Source organism: Peromyscus leucopus, chromosome 9 (genome assembly GCF_004664715.2).
Source record: "Peromyscus leucopus breed LL Stock chromosome 9, UCI_PerLeu_2.1, whole genome shotgun sequence".
Lineage (NCBI taxonomy): Eukaryota > Metazoa > Chordata > Mammalia > Rodentia > Cricetidae > Peromyscus > Peromyscus leucopus.
Window position 1 is genome coordinate 85,538,649 of NC_051070.1, and position 19,376 is coordinate 85,558,024.

At 44.2% G+C, this 19,376-nt stretch overlaps 1 protein-coding gene across 3 annotated transcripts in view; it reads right to left on the minus strand.

The window, feature by feature from the left end:
- The window catches only part of Dnase1l3 (deoxyribonuclease 1 like 3), a 39,119-nt gene that overhangs the window by 14,997 nt on the left and 4,746 nt on the right, over positions 1–19,376 (minus strand). The window contains exons 1-3 of one of the 3 annotated variants that reach the window (XM_028853852.2): positions 8,255–8,376; positions 7,580–7,799; positions 911–999 (exon numbers count right to left, since the gene is read on the minus strand). In XM_028853852.2, the coding sequence (XP_028709685.1) occupies positions 911–999; positions 7,580–7,799; positions 8,255–8,289 (344 nt within the window). In that variant the 5' untranslated portion in view covers positions 8,290–8,376. Of the gene's footprint in view, positions 1–910; positions 1,000–7,579; positions 7,803–8,254; positions 8,377–19,376 lie in introns of those variants that run through there. The other 2 variants (XM_037208641.1, XM_037208642.1) reach the window with 2 other exon arrangements.

Genomic DNA, 19,376 nt, shown 5'->3' on the forward strand with positions numbered 1-19,376 from the left:
TGTAGTTTTAACCAGTTGTTTGTCAAACTTTATAGACTACCTCTGGCATTGGGGCATTCTGTTGTTAATCAATTGCTACCAGATAGTCCTTCAAACATCCTGACTTTATACTTTTAACCATCTCTAGCATTGGGGCATTCTATGGTTAAACAGTTGCTACCAGATGACTCTTCAAACATCCTGACTTTGTCCTAGGACCTATGTCAGCAGCTCTGAGAATTTTGAAACTCAGGCCTGTTTCAAGCTGGGGTGAGGGGCTTCCTTGAAATAGGGGTGATTTGGTTCTCCAGATACTGCTTTTTGTTTCCATTAGTTTTCAAACTATAAAATCAACTTGTTCTGGTGGTAAAACACTCAAATTATATAGAAGTACTGAAACAAAGAAGGTCTCCTATTCTTTAACTGACCTAGCTCCACATTGGCTTTTTAACTTATCTCCCAGAAGTAACTGTTAACAATCCTTTGCTCACCCTCCCACATTTCTCCTGTGATGATCCAGACAACCCCTCTCCCAGTATTCATATGAAAAGTAACATGGTGACCTGAACTCATTGTTTCTGATACATTGTAGCCATCTTTCCAGGCTGGAATATTTAGCTGTATAATATTACAACCTGGGGTTCATTGTGACTTTCCTGAAGGCTTCTCCTGTCCTCTCTGTTCCTTCTTTACATTAGCTCATTACTCCTTTCTCTTTCCTGTCCCAATCCTTCGCCTTTTTGCTCTTTTCACTCTGTCATATTAAAACCAGCCAAGTTTACATTCACAGTATGAGCCCACTGGGCCCTGGCCACGTGGCCTAGTGGTTAGAGTAAATGCCAGCATCAACTGGTTTCTACTGCCCTGTGATTTGTTGGGTGCCCTTGCACATGACTTAAGTTCTCTGGGCCCTATGCCTCTCCCTATTTACCCATTCAGCTTCTCCATCAGCATGGGGCAGATGTTGTTGCTGCTGTCCTTTATTTCCATCAGGAGTATAAGGTCACAGCGTTTGATGATCTGCAAAGAGAGAATTTCCAAGACTTGAGGCTGTTTACTGTAAATCACAAAACCTTTCATCAGGCACTTGCTGGGCTCCACTGTCAGATGCTTGCTAACAGAACTAAATCTCTTCCTGAACTAAAAGAGGACTTCCTGAGGGCAGCCCTTTGTTGATGTTTGCTGTTGTTTTGAGATGGGGACTCATTGCTTAGGGTGGTCCCAAACTCTAGGGCTGAAATAATCCTCCTGACTCAGTCCTAAGTAACTAGGATTTCAGGGGTGCATCATGTACCCAGTGGTTTGGTTGCTGTTGTTCTTTAATTTATTTTTTGTCCATTTTAATTTTTTAAATGTTTTTTTTTTTTTTAATTTGAGGCAGGATCTCACTATATAGCCCTGACTGGCCTGGAACTCAGAGATCTGCCTGCCTCTGTCTCCAGAGTGCTGGAATTAAAGGTGTGCACCACCATACCCAGTTGGTATGTCCATCTTAAGGATGAGGAGACTGAAGATCAGACAATGTCAAGCATATTACCCAACCATGCAGCTAGAAAGTAGCCACATTGGCATCTGAACATAAGCAACCAACCAGAGCCCTAACCATGATGCTCCCACACATCCTACAGCTTAGGTTTGCTTGAGTGATTATTATAGTGGTGGAAGCAATAAATACCTGTTAACCCTTTAATGAGTAAAGGTACTAGGCTGAGTGTTAGAGATATTAAGAGGCATAATTACAGTGATAATAACCATAAGAGCTATTGTTATTGTGAACCTACTTCACAACAACACTAAGAGAGGGATATGATGGCTGACCCCTTAAATCTAGATGATAACTAAACTCAGAGGAGTTTAGCAATTATCCAAAAGTCACACAGTCAGTACAGGTGGGGAAGCCAGGATCCCAGCTCAAGTTCTGCAGGTTTTACTATGTTCAGCCATTAAAATATAGTCACTGAGAGTCCCTGAGTCTAATTGAAGAAGAAGGTATAATGGAGGAAAAGTAGAGTTTGTGCTAAGTAAAAGTCACAAGCCATGGATATGCTGGATGTGTTGGGGAATAATTAATTGCTTCTGTCAGAAGATCAGGGAAGGCTCCTGGGAAGAGATAGCCTTTAGTCCCTGAAAGGTTAGAAATAAATCAGTAGGAGAAAAAAATACAAGAGACACTTTGTCAGGGTGAGCTGCAATCAGGGAGCAGAAAGAGCTCACACCCCTTGATGACCATGTGGCTCTGAATAGTGGGATGCTGGTGACTCAGTGCCATAGGATGTGTCCATTGAGGATGAAGCATCTCCAAGGTTAGTTTTGTTCTCAAACACAGCATTAACATCATGGAGTGCCACTGGGCCTCTCTTTCCAGAGAATCTCCAGTTCTGTTGCTGCAGGGTGGAGTCCAGGTTCCCCAGGACCAGCCTTTAAGGAGCTGGGGACTGAGGACTGACTAGTCAGGAAGCCTGGATTCTAGGTGAAACCCACAGCATTGGCCACGCAGGACCAGGAGCCTTGTGCTGTGGCTCAAGCCAGCCTGCTGGTTAGTCACTGGAAACTACCAGACCTTTCTAGAAGTGACTTTAAAATGCACACATTCAGTGGGTGTAAGGCATACACATTTAAGCCCAGCATGGAGAGGCAAAGGCAGGCAGATCTGTGTGAGTTCGAGGCCAGCCTGGACTACATAGTGATACCCTGACTCAAAACACAAAGACAAACAAATGTACACACTCTTTGTTTCAATTTTCCCACTGTGATCCTTTACAATGGTAATAAGATAGTGAGAGTTTAGGGCAATGCCAGCTATGTAGGTGGTCAGAAGTAGATCATTATTTCTAAGGCCCAGTGGTTGAGTACCTACTACACTAGACCAGGAGTTTCACATTTGTATTTAATATTACCACATAGTTGCCAGGCGGTGGTGGCGCATGCCTTTAATCCCAGCACTCAGGAGGCAGAGCCAGGTGGATCTCTGTGAGTTCGAGGCCAGCCTGGGCTACCCAGTGAGTTCCAGAAAAGGCGCAAAGCTACACAGAGAAACCCTGTCTCGAAAAAAAAAATTACCACATAGTCAGCATTCTGTGTGTGTGTGTGTGTGTGTGTGTGTGTGTGTGTGTGTGTGTGTAACGAGATGGGCACATGTGTTTGTGGGTGTGGATATACCTATATATGTGAGGACATGTGAAAACCAGAGGTCAACCTTAGGAGCCTTCAATCTTTTGTTTGTTTTTTGTTTTTTGTTTTTGTTTTTTTTGAGACAAGTTTCTCATTAGGACCTGCCTTGAAAATTAGGCTAGACTGGCTGAACAATAAGCCCCAGCAATCCCAGTCTCTGCCTCCTCAGCACTAGGATGACAAGTGTGTACCATCATGCTTGGCCTTTTCACACGGGGGAGTCAAAGTCAGTCCCTTTCTTGGTCAGCCAACATCTTACTTTAAACATCTCCCTAGCCTTGTCCTTCTTGATCACTGAGAAAGCCAATGCTTTGAGTGCTGGAGTGACTTCGCAGGTCTTCATAGGTAGCTGGGAAGAGCAAGGGTCAATCCTGACTATGTAAACTAGGTGTCTCTCCCACTCTTCTACACTAGTCAGACCACATCAGCGACAATGTGTCAGCATTTTGTCATTACTCTGCCCTTCACTAGCATAGGTAGAGCATGAAGGAAGCCGCCTGCCCATCTTGTGTTTGCCTTTCCAATCATTTGTAGTTTCTGACACTAAGCCAGGCCTGGGTGAGTCTCCTGTGTTTCTCATTTTACATCCTCCTGAACAGAGTTTGTTCATCCATCAAGTCTGAAGGGAGTGCAGGGTAAAAGGGCCAGCCAAAGAAACCCACCCTGGCCCTAAAACCAGAGCCGGTGAAAGAAACACATCCTGGCCCTGAAACCATCACTAGTCAAAGAAATATACCCTGGCCCTGAAACTAGAGCCAAAAGGCTAAAAAGGGCCAATGAAAGAAACATACTTTGGCTCTGAAACCATTGCCAAATCTGTCCCTGACCAAAACTAACCAATCTCTGATCATGAAATCTAGCCTATCTGAGCTTGTCCAAGCTCAAGGGGATCGAAATCTGACCAATTCCCTCCCTGAAAATCTTCTCTCTGGAAAAAGTCTGCCCCTAAGAAGCCCTAATGTAAGCCCTGTGCCTGTTCAGTTGGCAGCTGTCCCTTTTCACCCTGGATGCGGTAGCCACTCTCTTGGACTCCTTCTTCCCAAATATCTTTTGAAAGAGTTTTAGGTGAAGACCTTCTTTCACCAGCATGGAGCAGAATCTCTGCTGGGAAACTCCCTTGTGGGGCGTGGAGCAGAAGAAGCAACTGATACCTCCCCTGGGAAACTCCCTTGGGGAGCCGAGCAGAGCTCAACTGTAATGGCTCTCTCAGAGAGGAACATGATTGCCACATCCTGTGGGGAGATTATCCCCCACTGGAACCCAGCTTCAGGTATAGCCTGACTTCCCAACAAGTCAGGATACCTTTTTATCCAGTACTGTAACACTTGCAGGGAGAGCCTGACTTCCAACAGTCTGGATTATCTTTCCTTCTGGAGCTGTAACATTTGGAGGGAGAGCCTGTGCCAGACACTCCAAGGCACTGGGGATGGAATGGTGGATGGGGGCAGCTTGTCACCCTTCTCAGGCTCTAGAGTTCATGATAATCATTGTTTTCTACAGGGCTATGTGCTGAGTCCTTAACAGGTTCAGTTCAACCTCATAATCATCCTTGTTATCATATCCATTCTACAGATGGGACAACTGGAGCTCAGAGAGTAAGCCAGTGTGGTGAAGCACATAAGTGGTGGAGAAGTGAATTGAACCCTAGGTCTTCCCCATCATGTTATGTTGTTTCCTGTATCAGGTAGGGTTTTATGAGTCTCTATCCAAGATCTTTCTAGACCTCTCCAGACTGTCCCTTCCCTCTCCCTCAGAGCACCAATGACACCCCTTATCTGGATTCTGTCCACACTAGCCATGCTCAGTCCTTCATAGGCTCTTGCTATCAGAAGTTTTGGCAGTACAGTGCATAGAATACCTGCCCTCCAGACTGGTTTCATTCTGTGAGTAGGTGGGAATTTGGCACTAATGAAAGCTTAAAGGGTCCAGAACTTGGTTCTGAAAGGGCCACCTGGGAGTCTCTTCCCAAGGAACAGAAACCAGAAGAAACATGTTTTTTCCCTCAGCCTCTGCCCTTTTGAGGATTCAGACTTGCAGATTCTTGTCTGAGAAAAACTTCCCAGAGATAGCAAGGAAACTGGAAACCAGTATCAGGTGGAGATTCAGGGCTCAGCAGTCCTTGGTAAACAAGGAAGAGGGATGTCAACAGGAAATCTGGCTGTGCTCTCAGGAAAGGGAATCTGAGCCCTGGCTTACACTTGCTCTATGCCAATGGGTCACACAAGCTCTTGGCATGCTAATTTTCTTGGCTATTGAGTGGTAGTGGCCAAGAAGGGGGTCTGTAATACAGATGTCCTATTGGTGAACATTCCCTTGGTGTTCAACTTACTAACACTCACTGAACCTTGGAGTAACCAACTATACAGAGGTCTATGAGAGCTATGAAGACCAAATCAGCAGATGGAACATGACTCAGTTGGTAGAATTCTTGCCTAGCATGCACAAAGCCCTATGCTCAGTCTCCAGGACTGCATAAACCATGTATGATAGCACATGCCTTTAATCCCAGCATTCAGGAAGTAGAGGCAGGGGGATCAGAAATTCAAGGTCATCCTTGGCTACATAGGGAGTTTGAACAGCATAGGCCTCATGAGAAATGATGGTAATGGTCTTCTAAAACACAACTTGTAGTGTTACATAATACCCTTCTCATGGTACATTTACATCACTAAACTGGATGTTTTCCTACTTGGGTTGTTTGCATTCTTTCAGTGGCAAATGTGTCTTTCTCTTTGATCCACATAAGCCCTACTAACTATTCTGATTGAGCACCAGGTTTTTGGGGTCAACCACTACTGCTCTGTGAGATAGCTCTGATAGTTTCTAGGGGATTGGCTTCTGTTTGCAGAATGGCTTTATGATAATGGGACAAAGTCTTGACAAAGGCTTTAGTCATACTTGGTGGGACTCACAGCTCAGGGTAGATGCTGTACAGAGGAACAGAATCACCAGAGTACAAAAAATACAGCCCTCAAGAGTGTGGCAACATTTCCAGGGATGAATAAGTTAGGAATGTAGATAGACACTTTGGTCCCCAGGCTCCACTGGGCCACATGTGAAGAAGTTGGGAAATAGTTTTCTTGCATGTGAGATTTCTCCATCAAGCCATAGTGTCAGGATTCCCACAGGCTTGGCATGTAAAACTACAACATCTAAAGGTACTTGGGTATCATCTAAAAAACAGAGTCACCTAGAGCCCACGGCTATCTTGGCAAGAGCGAGCAAGTCTCCTGCTTATACCCCCCTGCCCAACAGTAGTGTAACATGGGCCTCATCTTGGCTCCACTGGACTTCACTCACCAGCCTTACCAGCCATTCAGTGGGAGAGCCCACTCTAATGTGAAGAGCACCAGGAAGAGATGGGATCTTGAGCTCCTCAGGTGATAGATAGATGGGATTGAGCCCAGGGCTGCTGGCATTTTCACCACACACAGGGGCCTCTTTTGTTGGTGTGTGTGTGTGTGTGTGAAGATAGGGTCTCATGTATACCAGGCTGACCTTTAATTTGCTATATAGCCAAGGATGATCTTGAACTTTTGATCCTCTTATCTTTACATCCCTAGTACTAAAGTTACAGGTTCATGCAATGCTGAGAATGGAACTCTGAACTTCAAAATCTTAAGCAAGCACTCTACCAACTGAAGTACATCACTAATCCTGCTAGTTTTTGTTTGTTTGTTTGTTTGTTTGTTTGTTTGTTTGTTTTTAAGTAATAGCCACCCCACCAGAGTCCAAGTATCAAAAATAAATCAGCCCATTGGACAGAGAGTCAACTGGCTCCAGAGAAATATAAGCAGCTTCCCCAGACATTGGTCATATTACCCAAGAACAGCAATATCCACAAGCAGAGAAAGTGCAGAATTGAGAGTTAGGAGAAGATCAATGAGGGAGAGGAATGAAGGGATGAAAGGAGAGAGATAGGGAGGGAAGGAAGAAGACAAGAAGATAGAGAAAGTATGTTTTGCCAATGATTATAAAGATAAAGTGGACAGGCTTTACCAGTTCCCTCAATGCCCCTCCCTGGAGCTACCCAGTGTCACATCACCCTTCTGAGTTAATCTTCTCCACAAGGGGAACAATAGTCCTTGCTCATAAAGTTGGCAAATGAGATCATGTATTTATAGTGCCTGACACAGGCATTCAGTATGTTCAATTAAAACCATCAGAACAGCAGCCCATACCTGGAACTGACTGCTAGGCAGACTCTGGAAAAACCGTCATGTTTACCTGCTCAGTAGTCTTGCAACAACCTTGTGGGAGACATAGAACCACCCAGTCTGAAGACATGACAGAAAGCACCAACACTGAGGTGGTTATTGCAATGGTGGTTACTGCTGTCCCTACCTCACCCAGAGGGCAAATTTCAAGTCCCTTGAGTCTGAAGCTGGAGGGAAGGTATAGGGGTAATCAGGACATGAGCACAACTCACCTTCACAATAACATCCATGGCATTGTGGTTTTCCTTCTTGCTCTCTCCAAAGGATCTCACATTGAAGGAGCAGAGCCTCAGGGCCAGGACATCATGGAGGACAAGGGAGAAGAGCAGCAAGGAGGTCAGGCTCAAGAAAGCTGGGTGTGGGGACATCTTTGCACTCCAGGGACTTCCGTCTGGATGAAGAGACAGCTCCCGGCTCACTGACTTATAAAGCCTGCTGATAACAGGAATTACTGGATCAGTTCAGGCCACTTTCACTTCTCTAAGGAACTCGTGATCGTGGGTTTCAATCCCCAAGGAAATTAAGACAATGCGTTGGCCTTTAGAGAATCCCCTGTTTTCATTGTCTTTGTAAGGAAAGTGGCATGCTTAATTTAGGCACCAGCCTCCTTAAAGTCAGTCATAATCTCAGTGGGTAGGGGTGTAAGTGGGGGGTCAGTTCTGATCTCTGGACATGTCTCCTGTGGTAGCTTATCATGGGCCTTTTTCTGACAGTTTATGAACTTAGAAGTGTCCTCCCAGAGGGCACTGGGCTGGAGGAGCCATCTGCTGAGGGAATAAAGATTTGTTGAATAACTGCTTCAGGACACATCTATGCAGTGGCTCTTTAGCCATCTCCATAGGTGTGTAAGGTCAGGTTCAATTTGAATGAAATGAGGCAAAGGATACCTTGAAATCTGAGGAAGGCAAGATGGAGATCCCATGAAGAACAGGCCGAGTCCCTCAGAGGCAGCAGAAAGAAACAAGATGCCTGCAGTAAAGTCCCCATGATGGGCAGGGATGGCCGCACCACCCAAACAGGTGTTTCCAGTGGCTGCTGCTGCTGCTGCTGCTGTGTGGGAATGAGTAAGCAGCGTGGCATAATCTTGTAATGTGCACAGCTTAGTCACCACAGTTCACCAGCATCCTTGGGTGTGGGGTGAGGAGGGAGCACCAGTTAAGATTGTGTAATTCTCAAAAAATTCACCTGTGTAAACTGAAGTGCCCAGAAAGAAAGCCACACCCACGTTACAGATTCTATAAAGCTGATTGACTAATAGACCTGCTATGTCTGGAGTCAAGTTATCTTGCAGCCATCTTTAGTGCTCTTTAAAGGTCATTTATTGCCAGCTTCTGTTCGTGGCTTATCATCCTTGTGACAACTAGGTAAAATCCTTTTGGAATACATAAGCACAACCCTATCTCCACTAACCCAGAATCCAAGAATGTCATCAGATAGCAGCTGAGGCCAATAACATGGATTTTCCTGATTTGTTGAAACCACCTACCCTGTATTCCCACCAATATTTCTTTTGTTTTGTTCCTATAAAAACATACTATGAGGCTGGAGAGATGGCTCAGCAGTTAAGAGCACTGGCTACTCTTCCAGAGGTCCTGAGTTCAATTCCCAGCAACCACATGGTGGTTTACAACCATCTATAGAGGGATCTGGTGCCCTCTTATAGAAAAAAAAAGCCATAAATACTGATAGAGCATTCATATATGTAAAATAAATAAATAATCTTAAAATTTTTTAAAAAGAAAAAAAATCCTAAAACTGGGAGCTAGAGAGATGGCCCAGCAGTTAAGAGCACTGGATGATTTTCCATGGTCTGTAACTCTAGTTCTAGGGGATCTAACACCCTCTTCTGACCTCCACAGACACCAGACATGCACATGGTACACATGTCCATGCAGACAAAACACTCATACACGTTAGTTAGTTAGTTAGTTAGTTAGTTAGTTAGTTAGTTAGTTAATTAAAACTTTAAAAAAATCCTAAAACTTGTTATCATGTTGGGACACAATGTTTGGAGAAGCCCAAATCTGTGCTTCTAGGTCATGTCACTCATATTTGGTTCTCATATTCCCTTTGCAATGAGAGCTATATTTTTGCAGGCACCTTTGTACCAGCTGGTGAAACAGGCTTTCAATCCCACATGACAACTTCAACACAGGGCTGTGCTTGAACTTGAAGAAAATTACCATATGAAGGGAAAACCCAAGTGATATGCCTTCAAAATTCTTTCTCATTTTCTGAGACAGGGTCTCTAGCTCAGGCTGACCTCAAACTTCCTAAGTAGACGAGAATAACCTTGAACTTCTGATCCTTCTGCCTCCACCTCCTGAGAACTACCACTCCCCATTTATGCACTTTTGGAGGTGAAACCCAGGGCCTCATGTGTGCTAGGTGAGCATCCAAACAACCGAACAACTTCTCCAGCCCCCTAAGGGCTCTTCTTTGACAGAAAGACCATATTCTTTGGTAGGGCCTTGTGGAACCAGCTCCCAGTTTTTGAAGGGTTCTTAGGTGAAGGAGAGAGGAATGAGGAAATATCAGATAGAAAGAGTTCCAAATATGAGGAGTCTCATTACCAAAATTCATTGCAACTGCCCTGAATGAAACAACTCAACTCAGTTCAAACAAGCATCTCTGAAGCCTCAATCTCAGCCACAGAGGCACCTGCAGTTAGCTTTCCCCTAGCTGAAAACCACTCCAGGGCAAAAGCTGAGGAGGACCTCGTCACACAGCCAGCCTGAACCACCAGCAAACAAACTGCACAGCTTTTTTTTTTTTTTTACCATCCCAGTCTGTCTGCACCTCCTGTCTCCAGGCCTGCCCACCTAGAGACCCTGACATCCTGAGGCCCTGACTTAGACCTCTCTTGTGCCTCTTGGCGCATGGCTGAATGCTACCCAGCTGCTATGAGCTTCAGTTCTCAAGCAGCCCTTCCGGCATAGGAGGAAACTTGGCCATGGCCTGTTGCAGCCGTTGTACCCTGGCTTCATTACCTGCTTTGCTGGGAGTCTTCTAAGAGCACTGTCCTGCTTGCATGGCCAAATGCCACCTCAGGGTAGCTGCATCTCTGTTGCTCAGAGCTTGGGCTGCATCAGTCTCAGCTGCACATCTGGCTGGCTGCTTCTGTTCTCGCCACTGATGCTGCTTCTCTGCCCCAGGCAGCAATCTCTCCACAGGGCTTCTGCTGCTCTCTGGTGCTCTCCTTTAGCCTCTCCCGTGGCATCTCCGCTGGGCTCTGGGCAGCGGGAATCCAAAGTCTCTACTGCTGCTCTTCATGCTGCTGCCCGTCGTTGGCCTCTCTCGCTGCACAGCATCTCTGCTTGGCTTGTCAAGGTTGTACGTAGCTTCAAGCTATTCTCAGCAGAAAGCACGCAGAACCTCGCTGCTAACACTGCTTTCTCAGCATCTGCCGCCTCTGTTATAATGTCCCGGGAGTCTAAGCCGCCTGACTGGGGCCGCTGCTCATGCTCTGCTGCTTCTGTTGACTTCTGAAACTGGCAGTCTCTGTAGTGACTTTCTGAAGCTTCTGAAGCCACTTGGACTGCTAAGTTCACAGTGACTGCTAGGTCCACTGCTTTGTGTGTCCCAGGTCCTATCTGTGCTCTGGGAAAATTTACTCTGCCCTAAATTATTTTATTTTAAACCTTCATCATATTCCTAGACTTAAAGCCTATATTCTCCCTTGATATACCTAAGCCTACACAATATCTGTATACCTAACTGTACATTTTTACCTAATTTTATAGATAGAAATTGAGAAAGAGAGAAACAGAGACAGAGAGAGATACATGCTGCAGCCTAACTTTCAATACTTGCTTTGGCTTAACTTTTGGCCATTCTGCTTTATCTATATGCAGGTTTTGCTCCCGAAGAATAAAATATCACTGCCTTAACCTTAATTCATACTCTGACTTGCCCAGCTACTTCCACGGTGCACCATATTCTCATTTATTTCCTCTGAACCCAGTCCCAAGTTCTGGCACCATCTGTGGGAGGCCAGCTCCCACTTTTTGAAGGGTTCTTAGGTAGAGGAGAGAGGAATGAGGAAATATCAGATAGAAAGAGAAATCCAGCCAATGAGAAGAAAGACAAGAACACAGGATAGCTTCAGGAGGGCCTGGATCAATACCCAACACTCTTGTCATTTATTGAAAAGGGCTTTCTATAACATATAGAAAAGGGGAGAGGCAAAAGATCTCCCCCTTGCAAGATCAAAGCACACCATATAGCCAAGTGTAGACCCTTCCAAATACCTGATGAACACTCCTGTGGTCAAATCATCTTACACAACCCTGCTGGGTAAAGAAAGCTCAGAATATCTGACCCTGAGTAATTTCTCACTAGGAAGCCTCTGTGGGCTCCCACAGGGCCTCTATTTCTTACATGCTTAAAGTCATGCACACTTCCTCTCCTACTGCCTCTCATCAGATTCTGGTTTTCACTTCTCACCCCAGAGCCTTTGCATCAATGCTTGCACGCACAATGTTCTTCCTTACTCCTGCTTCCAGTTTCAAATATAATTCCACACTCTCAGAAAATGTGTTTTCTCTTTCATGGGGTCCAGGTCTTGTGCTTTGTTCCAGGTACCACAATGTACTATCATGTATGAGATGTGTATTTCCTCATCTAATGTCTGCCCTCTCACTAGACAGCTCTTCCTAAGCCCAGATATCATGTGTGTGTGGGGGGGGGGGGAATATACTGGCCAAGAAAGGATAGGCATGTAACAAGTGCTCAGTAAATCACTGTTGAGTGCAAAAATGTGTTGCCCAGCTGATTCTCCAAAGCCCAGGTTCTCCATGACAGTATGGATGCTGAGCCAGTAAACTCAATTTCCCTGGACACCACAGCTACTCCCTTCCCTAGCCACACAGACAAAAGAAAGCAATAGCAACAGCCACTGGAATGACAAATCCTTCCATGGAGTACTAAGGACTAACTCTGGCAGACTTTTGGGGGTCTTGCTGAAGTTTGCATTTCAGGTATCCCACACACACACTGCAGAGATTCATGAGTTAGAGGTTTAGTTCCAAGCATGGGGCTGCTGTGGTGGTATTGTGTTCACCAAAATATTGTGTACTCTAATAAATTTATCTGGGGTCAGAGAACAGACAGCCACTAGATACAAAGGCTAGAAAATGGTGGCACTCACACCTTTAATCCTAGCATCCAGAGATAGAAATCCCTCTGGATCTCTGTGAGTTCAAGGCCACATTGGAAATAGCCAAGCTTGGTGACACACGCCTTTAATCCCAGAAAACCAACCTTTAATCCCAGGGAGTGGTGACAGAAAGATATATAAGGCGTGAGGACCAGAAACTAGAAGCATTTGGCTGGTTAAGCATTTGGCTGGTTAAGCATTCAGGCTATGGAGCAACACAGTTCAGCTGAGAGCTATTGGGATGAGGACACAGAAGCTTCCAGTCTGAGGAAACAGGACCAGCTGAGGAATTGGCAAGGTGAGATGGCTGTGGCTTGTTATGTCTCTCTGATCTACCAGCATGGACCCCAATAACTCGCCTCGGGTTTGATTTTATTAATAAGAACTTTTAAGATTCCTGCAACAGGCTGCTAAGTGGTGGAAACTATAAAAGGTGGTACCTAATGGAATGTTTTAGGTCATTAGAGGTGTGCCTTAAAGGGAACTATGGAACAGCAATCATTTCCATGGTCTCCTTTTGTTTTTCTTTCATGCCCCAGCCATGAAGGGAGAAACCTTGCTTCAATATATTTTCCTGCTATAAAATACTTACCCTTCATGGGCTACAAATAAACACAGCCTATGGATCATGGGCTTGACCTCCAAGATTGATCCAGAATGAACCACTTCTCTATATAAGTTGATTGTCTTTGGTGTTTGTTATAGTAATGAGAAGCTAACTAACTCAAGGCCAGGTAACACTTTGTCATAGGTCTGTCCAGTGCATTCTAGGGTGTCTAGCAGCCTCCTGGCTACTTCCAGCTAGGTGCTAGTATCTTCCACATTGTGACAAACCTAGGAATCCCTTTAGTTGAGAATGTTGGTGTGGAGGTTAGAGCAAATGTACTTCCAGTTTCTGGCTGTTCAACCTTAGACAATAACTAAACCTCTCTGTGCCCATTTCCTCACTTTTAAAATAGAAGATAACCGCTTCCATATAGTACAGCTGTGAAAATTTAGTTTTTAACTGAAGTGCTAGCTCAGCACAGCACCTGGCCCTTCATCTGTGTAGATAAAAATAATTGCTGTCTCTGAACTGGAGAGATTGCCCAGTGGCTAGAAACATTCACTATACAACCACAAGGACCTGAGTTTGAATCTCAGCACCCATGTAAGAACTTGGGTGTGGTCTCATGCACACCTACAACCTCAGGATTGTGAGGGATGGAGACAGGGACTTGTTGGCTGCCAGTCTAGGCAAAAACTGTGAGCACTTCAGGTTCATAAGATGAAGAGGGGTAGAGGCAGACATATGACACCCTCCTTTGGTGTCCACATCCACATATACATACATGAGCATACACCATATGCACCACATTCATACACAACATACAGAGAATTAGAGAAACAGCTTCTAAAAATATAGGGAAAGGACTATAATTCCCATCTTACAGATGAGGAGACAGAAAGTGAGATAAGGACATGGAGCATCAGCCATTGGCCATGTTGTGACATCAAACGCATTCATTTGGTTTCTCAAAACTAATTCTCTTTGGCTAATTCTTTGTTTACAGATACAGAAAGGCCCATATAACTTCAGGCTTTGCCTGACCAACCACAGACTCTGAGCTGGTGGTGTTGCAATGCATAGAGTATTAGATATGCCAGTGTGGGATTAGTGAGAGCCCAGTGAGACCCTGGCTTTGGCACAAAATTCAAGGTAATGCCAAACAAATTAATAATCAAGGCAATTTAATTCCTTATTTTGTAAAATTTATGCAAAAAATCCATCGTGAACAGAGTATCGATATCTTAAATAAGGACACAGATGGAACCTTTCGTTTGCCTTGACTCTGTCTTCTTCACTTAATTCTCCTTAATTCTGCTGCTGGCATCTGCAGATGTGTAAAACCACTCCGTGGTACCCCTTCAGGGTGGACAGCAGAGTAGGCAGCGCCCTCTTCTGGCATGTGTGAGCACAGTTTCTCTGCTGGGGAGCTAGTCTTGCCTTTGCGTCTGCAGAGCTCAGTACTAGAACACTGTCCCTCAGGTTTCCATCATAAGACAAAAGGTGCGGTCGGTCAAACGGTGGCAGCGCTGTCCATTGCCTCGTTCTCACGACTTTCTGTGCAAACATGCAGGGTAGGGCCTCTATGGCTATTCTAAAGCAGCTGGTTGGTATCAAGCTGACTTTCCAGCCTGACCATAAAGAGGTTGCTGTAAGGGACTGGACCAAGAATCAGAAGAAGCAGAGGCTGTAACTATGCAGTTCATTGTTTTAAGGGCTTTGTGGTTTTTAGATTCAGTTTATTTACTTACTATTAACTAATTTTTACTTTGAAATAATCTCAAATGTACATACAAATCTCAAAAATAGTGGGAACTCATACACTACCCAACATTTCCTTTTCACTAGTTGCTATGGACACAAGTTTTTCATTTAGAAGTAGGCTCCACACAGTCCGATTCTTTACCCTTAAACATCAGGTTTATTTTCCAAATACAAGTAGGTTTTCTTGACAACCAGGTGAGTATTACCAAAACCGGGTTTAGGAATTATACAGAATTGTTACCTAATCTATATTATTACTCCAGTTTTGCCAGCCATTTTAATAATGCCCTTCTTAGCATTTTTTCCTGGATCCAATCTAAATTATGCATTTGCTTAGTAGTCTTGTCTCAGGTCACCTTTAATCTGCTACTGGAGTTATTAGGTCAGAACTGGAGCCCTGGTATTCCTGACAGGCCAAGCTTGCCACCTTAAAAAGGCAAGTGAAAGTGAAAAGCAGAGAAAGGAGATCTCTTCAGTTGGTTACACTGGGAAGAGGGACAAACAGGCCAGTGACAGCCAAGTCTGTCCTCAGAATCTTGACAGGAGGGTTAGGTTTAAATGGGATGCAAAAAGTATGCTAAGCACTGCTGCTCAAGGTGTGGTGCTGCCCATCACAGACCCATCATCATCTTGTCTGTCCTGAAAGTTGGTCCCAAATTTTGTCAGAATTAGTTCCCCTCTGGCTGACATGAAGCTGGGCTCCCTTAGAATATCTTTGTTTTTACCAGAACTGTTATATGACTGCTTCCTCAGTCATGACCTTGAGCTTTTAAAAGTGCAGTCCAGTCACTTAAAGTTGGAGTTTGTATGACACTAAAGTTCTCTGAGTGTGTCTGCCTCTCCTCCTGAATGGTGCCAGAGATTGCTACTTATGCCTTTTGGACTCTCTCCCTTTCTCTCTCTCTCTGCTCCCTCCCTGTCTCTCTTTTACTTCTTCCTTCCTTTCTACCTTCTTCCTTCTTTTTTTCTTCCTTCATTTCTTTTCTTTCTTTCTGCATCTGGGGTAGTCCAGGCTGACTCCAAACTCACTGTTTAGCTGAGGGTGAACCAGAGTTCCTCAACTTCCTGCCTCTACCTTCCAAATTCTGGGATAAGAGGCATGAACTACCTCACCTATCTTGGGATTTTTTTTTTATTAAGAATTTTTTTTATTCATTTTACATATCAGCCACAGGTCCCCCTCTCTCCCTCCTCCCGTTTCCCCCAGCCTTTCCCTCAAGCCCACCTCCCATTCCCTCCTCCGAAAAGGTAAGGCCTCCCATGGGGAGTCAGCAAAGCCTGGTACATTCAGTTGAGGCAGGTCCAAGCCCCTCCCCCTGCATCGAGGCTGTATATGGTATCATTGGGTCTTGAGGTATATTGATTAATCTTGGGATTTCTTAGATAAGTATCTCTTAGCATTCCAGAACAGCTGGTGAGACACAGGAAGCAACTATGAATTAAAAGTACTTAATAACTCACACTAAATTATTGCTATTTGATACCATACATGACAATTAAAGGACAGTTTCCTTGAATTGTGTAGGACAGGCTATTTCTATGGGAACACAATTATAGTGGCTGTGGGTACTGAGCTGTAGTAGACCCCACATTTTACAGCCTCCTGAACACTACTCTCCTCATTTTATGGTTGAGGAAGTTATACCTAAGAATGGGCAATCACCTGACCCAGATCTCACAGCAAGCGTGAGGCACATCCAGGAATATTTGGCTCTAAAATGTAAGCACTGCTCAGCCACCTACATCACTTCTCTGCATGGAATGGTAACAAGGTCTGCCACCATTCCAGCTCAGAACACTGAGAATAATTCACAGCCTCCTTATCCCTGGACTACCAGCAACAAAAGATTAAGCTCTGTAGTTTGAAACTTCCTGGCTTAGCCTAATATCTCAACCCAAATAACAGCCAGAAATACAGTTGCCGAAGATTAAAGTTGTTTATTTGTAAAGAGCAGAGCACTGAGGTGGTCAAACATGTGCTAATTAAGCCGGGCGGTGGTGGCGCACACCTTTAATCCCAGCACTCGGAAGGCAGAGGCAGGCGGATCTCTGTGAGCTCAAGGCCAGCCTGGGCTACCAAGTGAGTTCCAGGAAAGGCGTAAAACTACACAGAGAAACCCTGTCTCGAAAAACCAAAAAAAAAAAAGTGCTAATTAGAGAATGGCAGAGAGGTGGGGGGGGGGGCTTTTAAAGGTGAGGAGGCTCCCACGAAATAATGTCGAACAGTAATCTTGGCGACAATGATTAGAGTAACAATTGCAGCATCAGTCTGAGGTTAAAGATAGTTCCTACACAGATATCCTCAGATTTTTGTTTTCCAAGAGAATCTCATTGGGGGCAGCCCAGGCTAATCTCAATTTGTTATTCTGCCTCAATCTTTTCTGAGCTGGGATTACAGATGTATGCCAACATGCTTGACTAGAAGTACTTTTGTGTGTCATTGTGATGATCTTTTTGTAAGGTAGTGGTTCTGGCAGACTTTTTTATAACTGCTACCAAAAAAATAGAGTTGGGGAACCCTCCCTTCAGAAGCTCCTGGTTTTACTTTTGTGTTAGCTTGACTTTTGATTTTGATTTTGACTTTTGACTTTTGATTTTGATTCCGATGACTTTCAAATATGTAGGAACACATGAGCTTTGGGACACACTGGCTGTGTCATAGGGTCCCTAGTGGTTTGTAAGGTGTGTTTTGGAAGCATATCCCCTTCTGAGTCATCGTTCTTTAGGCCTTGATATATCCATCGGAAGCCACACCAAGCAGAGTAGGAAAGCAGGTTTGAGCAGGTGTCAAACCTCAACTAAACAGTGACTCACTAGTGATTCTCAGGATGGGAATTCCCTTGGAGTGGAGAGCCTATAACGCAGTCCCCAGACCAAATTTAGCTGCAGATCACTGTTATTCACAGCATTCTTCTTTAAGACATCTTTCCTGGAGATTTTGAAACAAATAGTTCTTGACCTAGGACTTGGAATGATTTTACACAGTGGATTTTTCAGAGATTTAACAATTTGCCCTTGTAAGGGTGGAGTTTGCCATGACTGAATGTTTCATCCTCTGCAAAATTCACTTTGATAGAACTGTGTTGACAAGTGGTGAGGCCATTAAAACAAGATTAGGTTACTAAGAGGGAACAATCCTCTTCTACAGGAATGGGCTTGTTCTAGAAGAATGATTTATCAAACCAAGTGTGGTGCCACATGCCTGTAATCCCAGGACTTGAGAGGTGTGGGCAGGAGGTTGTCTGTGTGAGACTAGCCTAAGTTACATAATACCACCTTGTTTCAAAATTCCAGGTTTTTACAAACCAAATTCACCCACTGTGCTTTGTTTCCACCTCATCCTTGCTTCCTCCTCCTGTTTTCTACCATGAGTTGAAGTAGCATGAGGCTCCTACCTGATGCTGATGCTTGACATGGACTTTCAGACCTCCTAAGCCCAGAGACAAGATGAACCTCATGTCTTTTTTGTTGTTGATGATGGTGGTTTATTTTGTTTTGTTTTGTTTTGTTTCTAGACAGGTTTTCTGCCTTGGTTGCCCTGGAACTTCTTATGTAGACCAAGCTGGTCTCAAACTCAGAGATCCACCTGCCTCTGCTCCCCGAATGTTGGAATTAAAGGTGTGTGCCACCACACCTGGCTCCTCATTCCTTTATAATTTACCCCATCTCTAATATGCTGTCATACCAGCAAAACCCATACTAAGAGAGGTATAAAAGGATGAATAAGTTGGAAGGTGGTGACAGAGGCAAGAGGATCTCTGTGAGTTCGAGGCCAGCCTGGTCTACAGAGTGAGGTCCAAGACAGCCAGGGCTACACAGAGAAACCATCTTGAAAAACAAGAAAACAAAACAAAGAAAAAGGATGAATAAAATAGCTTCTGCCATGAAGAACTCAAAGTTAAGTAACTATTGGGACTCATCTTTAGTTTCACTGAGTTTTCTGGGTCACTGAAATATCTATGTCCAACAGCCATTAAACAATCACAATTTTGAATTACCAGCCTAAATCTTAAGCACAAATCACCTTGAGTCCTATTGGCCACTATTTGATCTGAGCTATAATGACTTCTGACTATAATGCTGTGAAGGAGAGCTACCAGTTTGTCCAAGCCTGCATGCAGTCTGGTCAGTTCCTAGGTTACTAGGTTTTCAACACTAAATCAAAACAAGTCACAAGCAAATATGAATTAATTGATCACTCTAGTATTAGGATCAGGATAGAAGGAAGAGAATGTGTAAGTGCAAGGGGATAGACATAATTAACATTTATTTTATTTAAGAATTTATTAATACCTGTACAAATGTAAGGGGTAGGTGCTATACTAACCCTATTGTGTAAACGAGTATAAACTGGGGCTGAGAGAAAGTAGGGAATTGTCAGAGTATCCATTGAGTGAATAGCAGAATAGACATGCCAGAGAACAAGTTTGTGTTCCCACTCATCATTTTGCATTGCCCTAAAGTGCTCCTGGGTAAATGTGGTGCAGATAAAGTCCAGAAACTGTATTTAGAATTAATTCTGAGACTGAGAGCTAGCTCC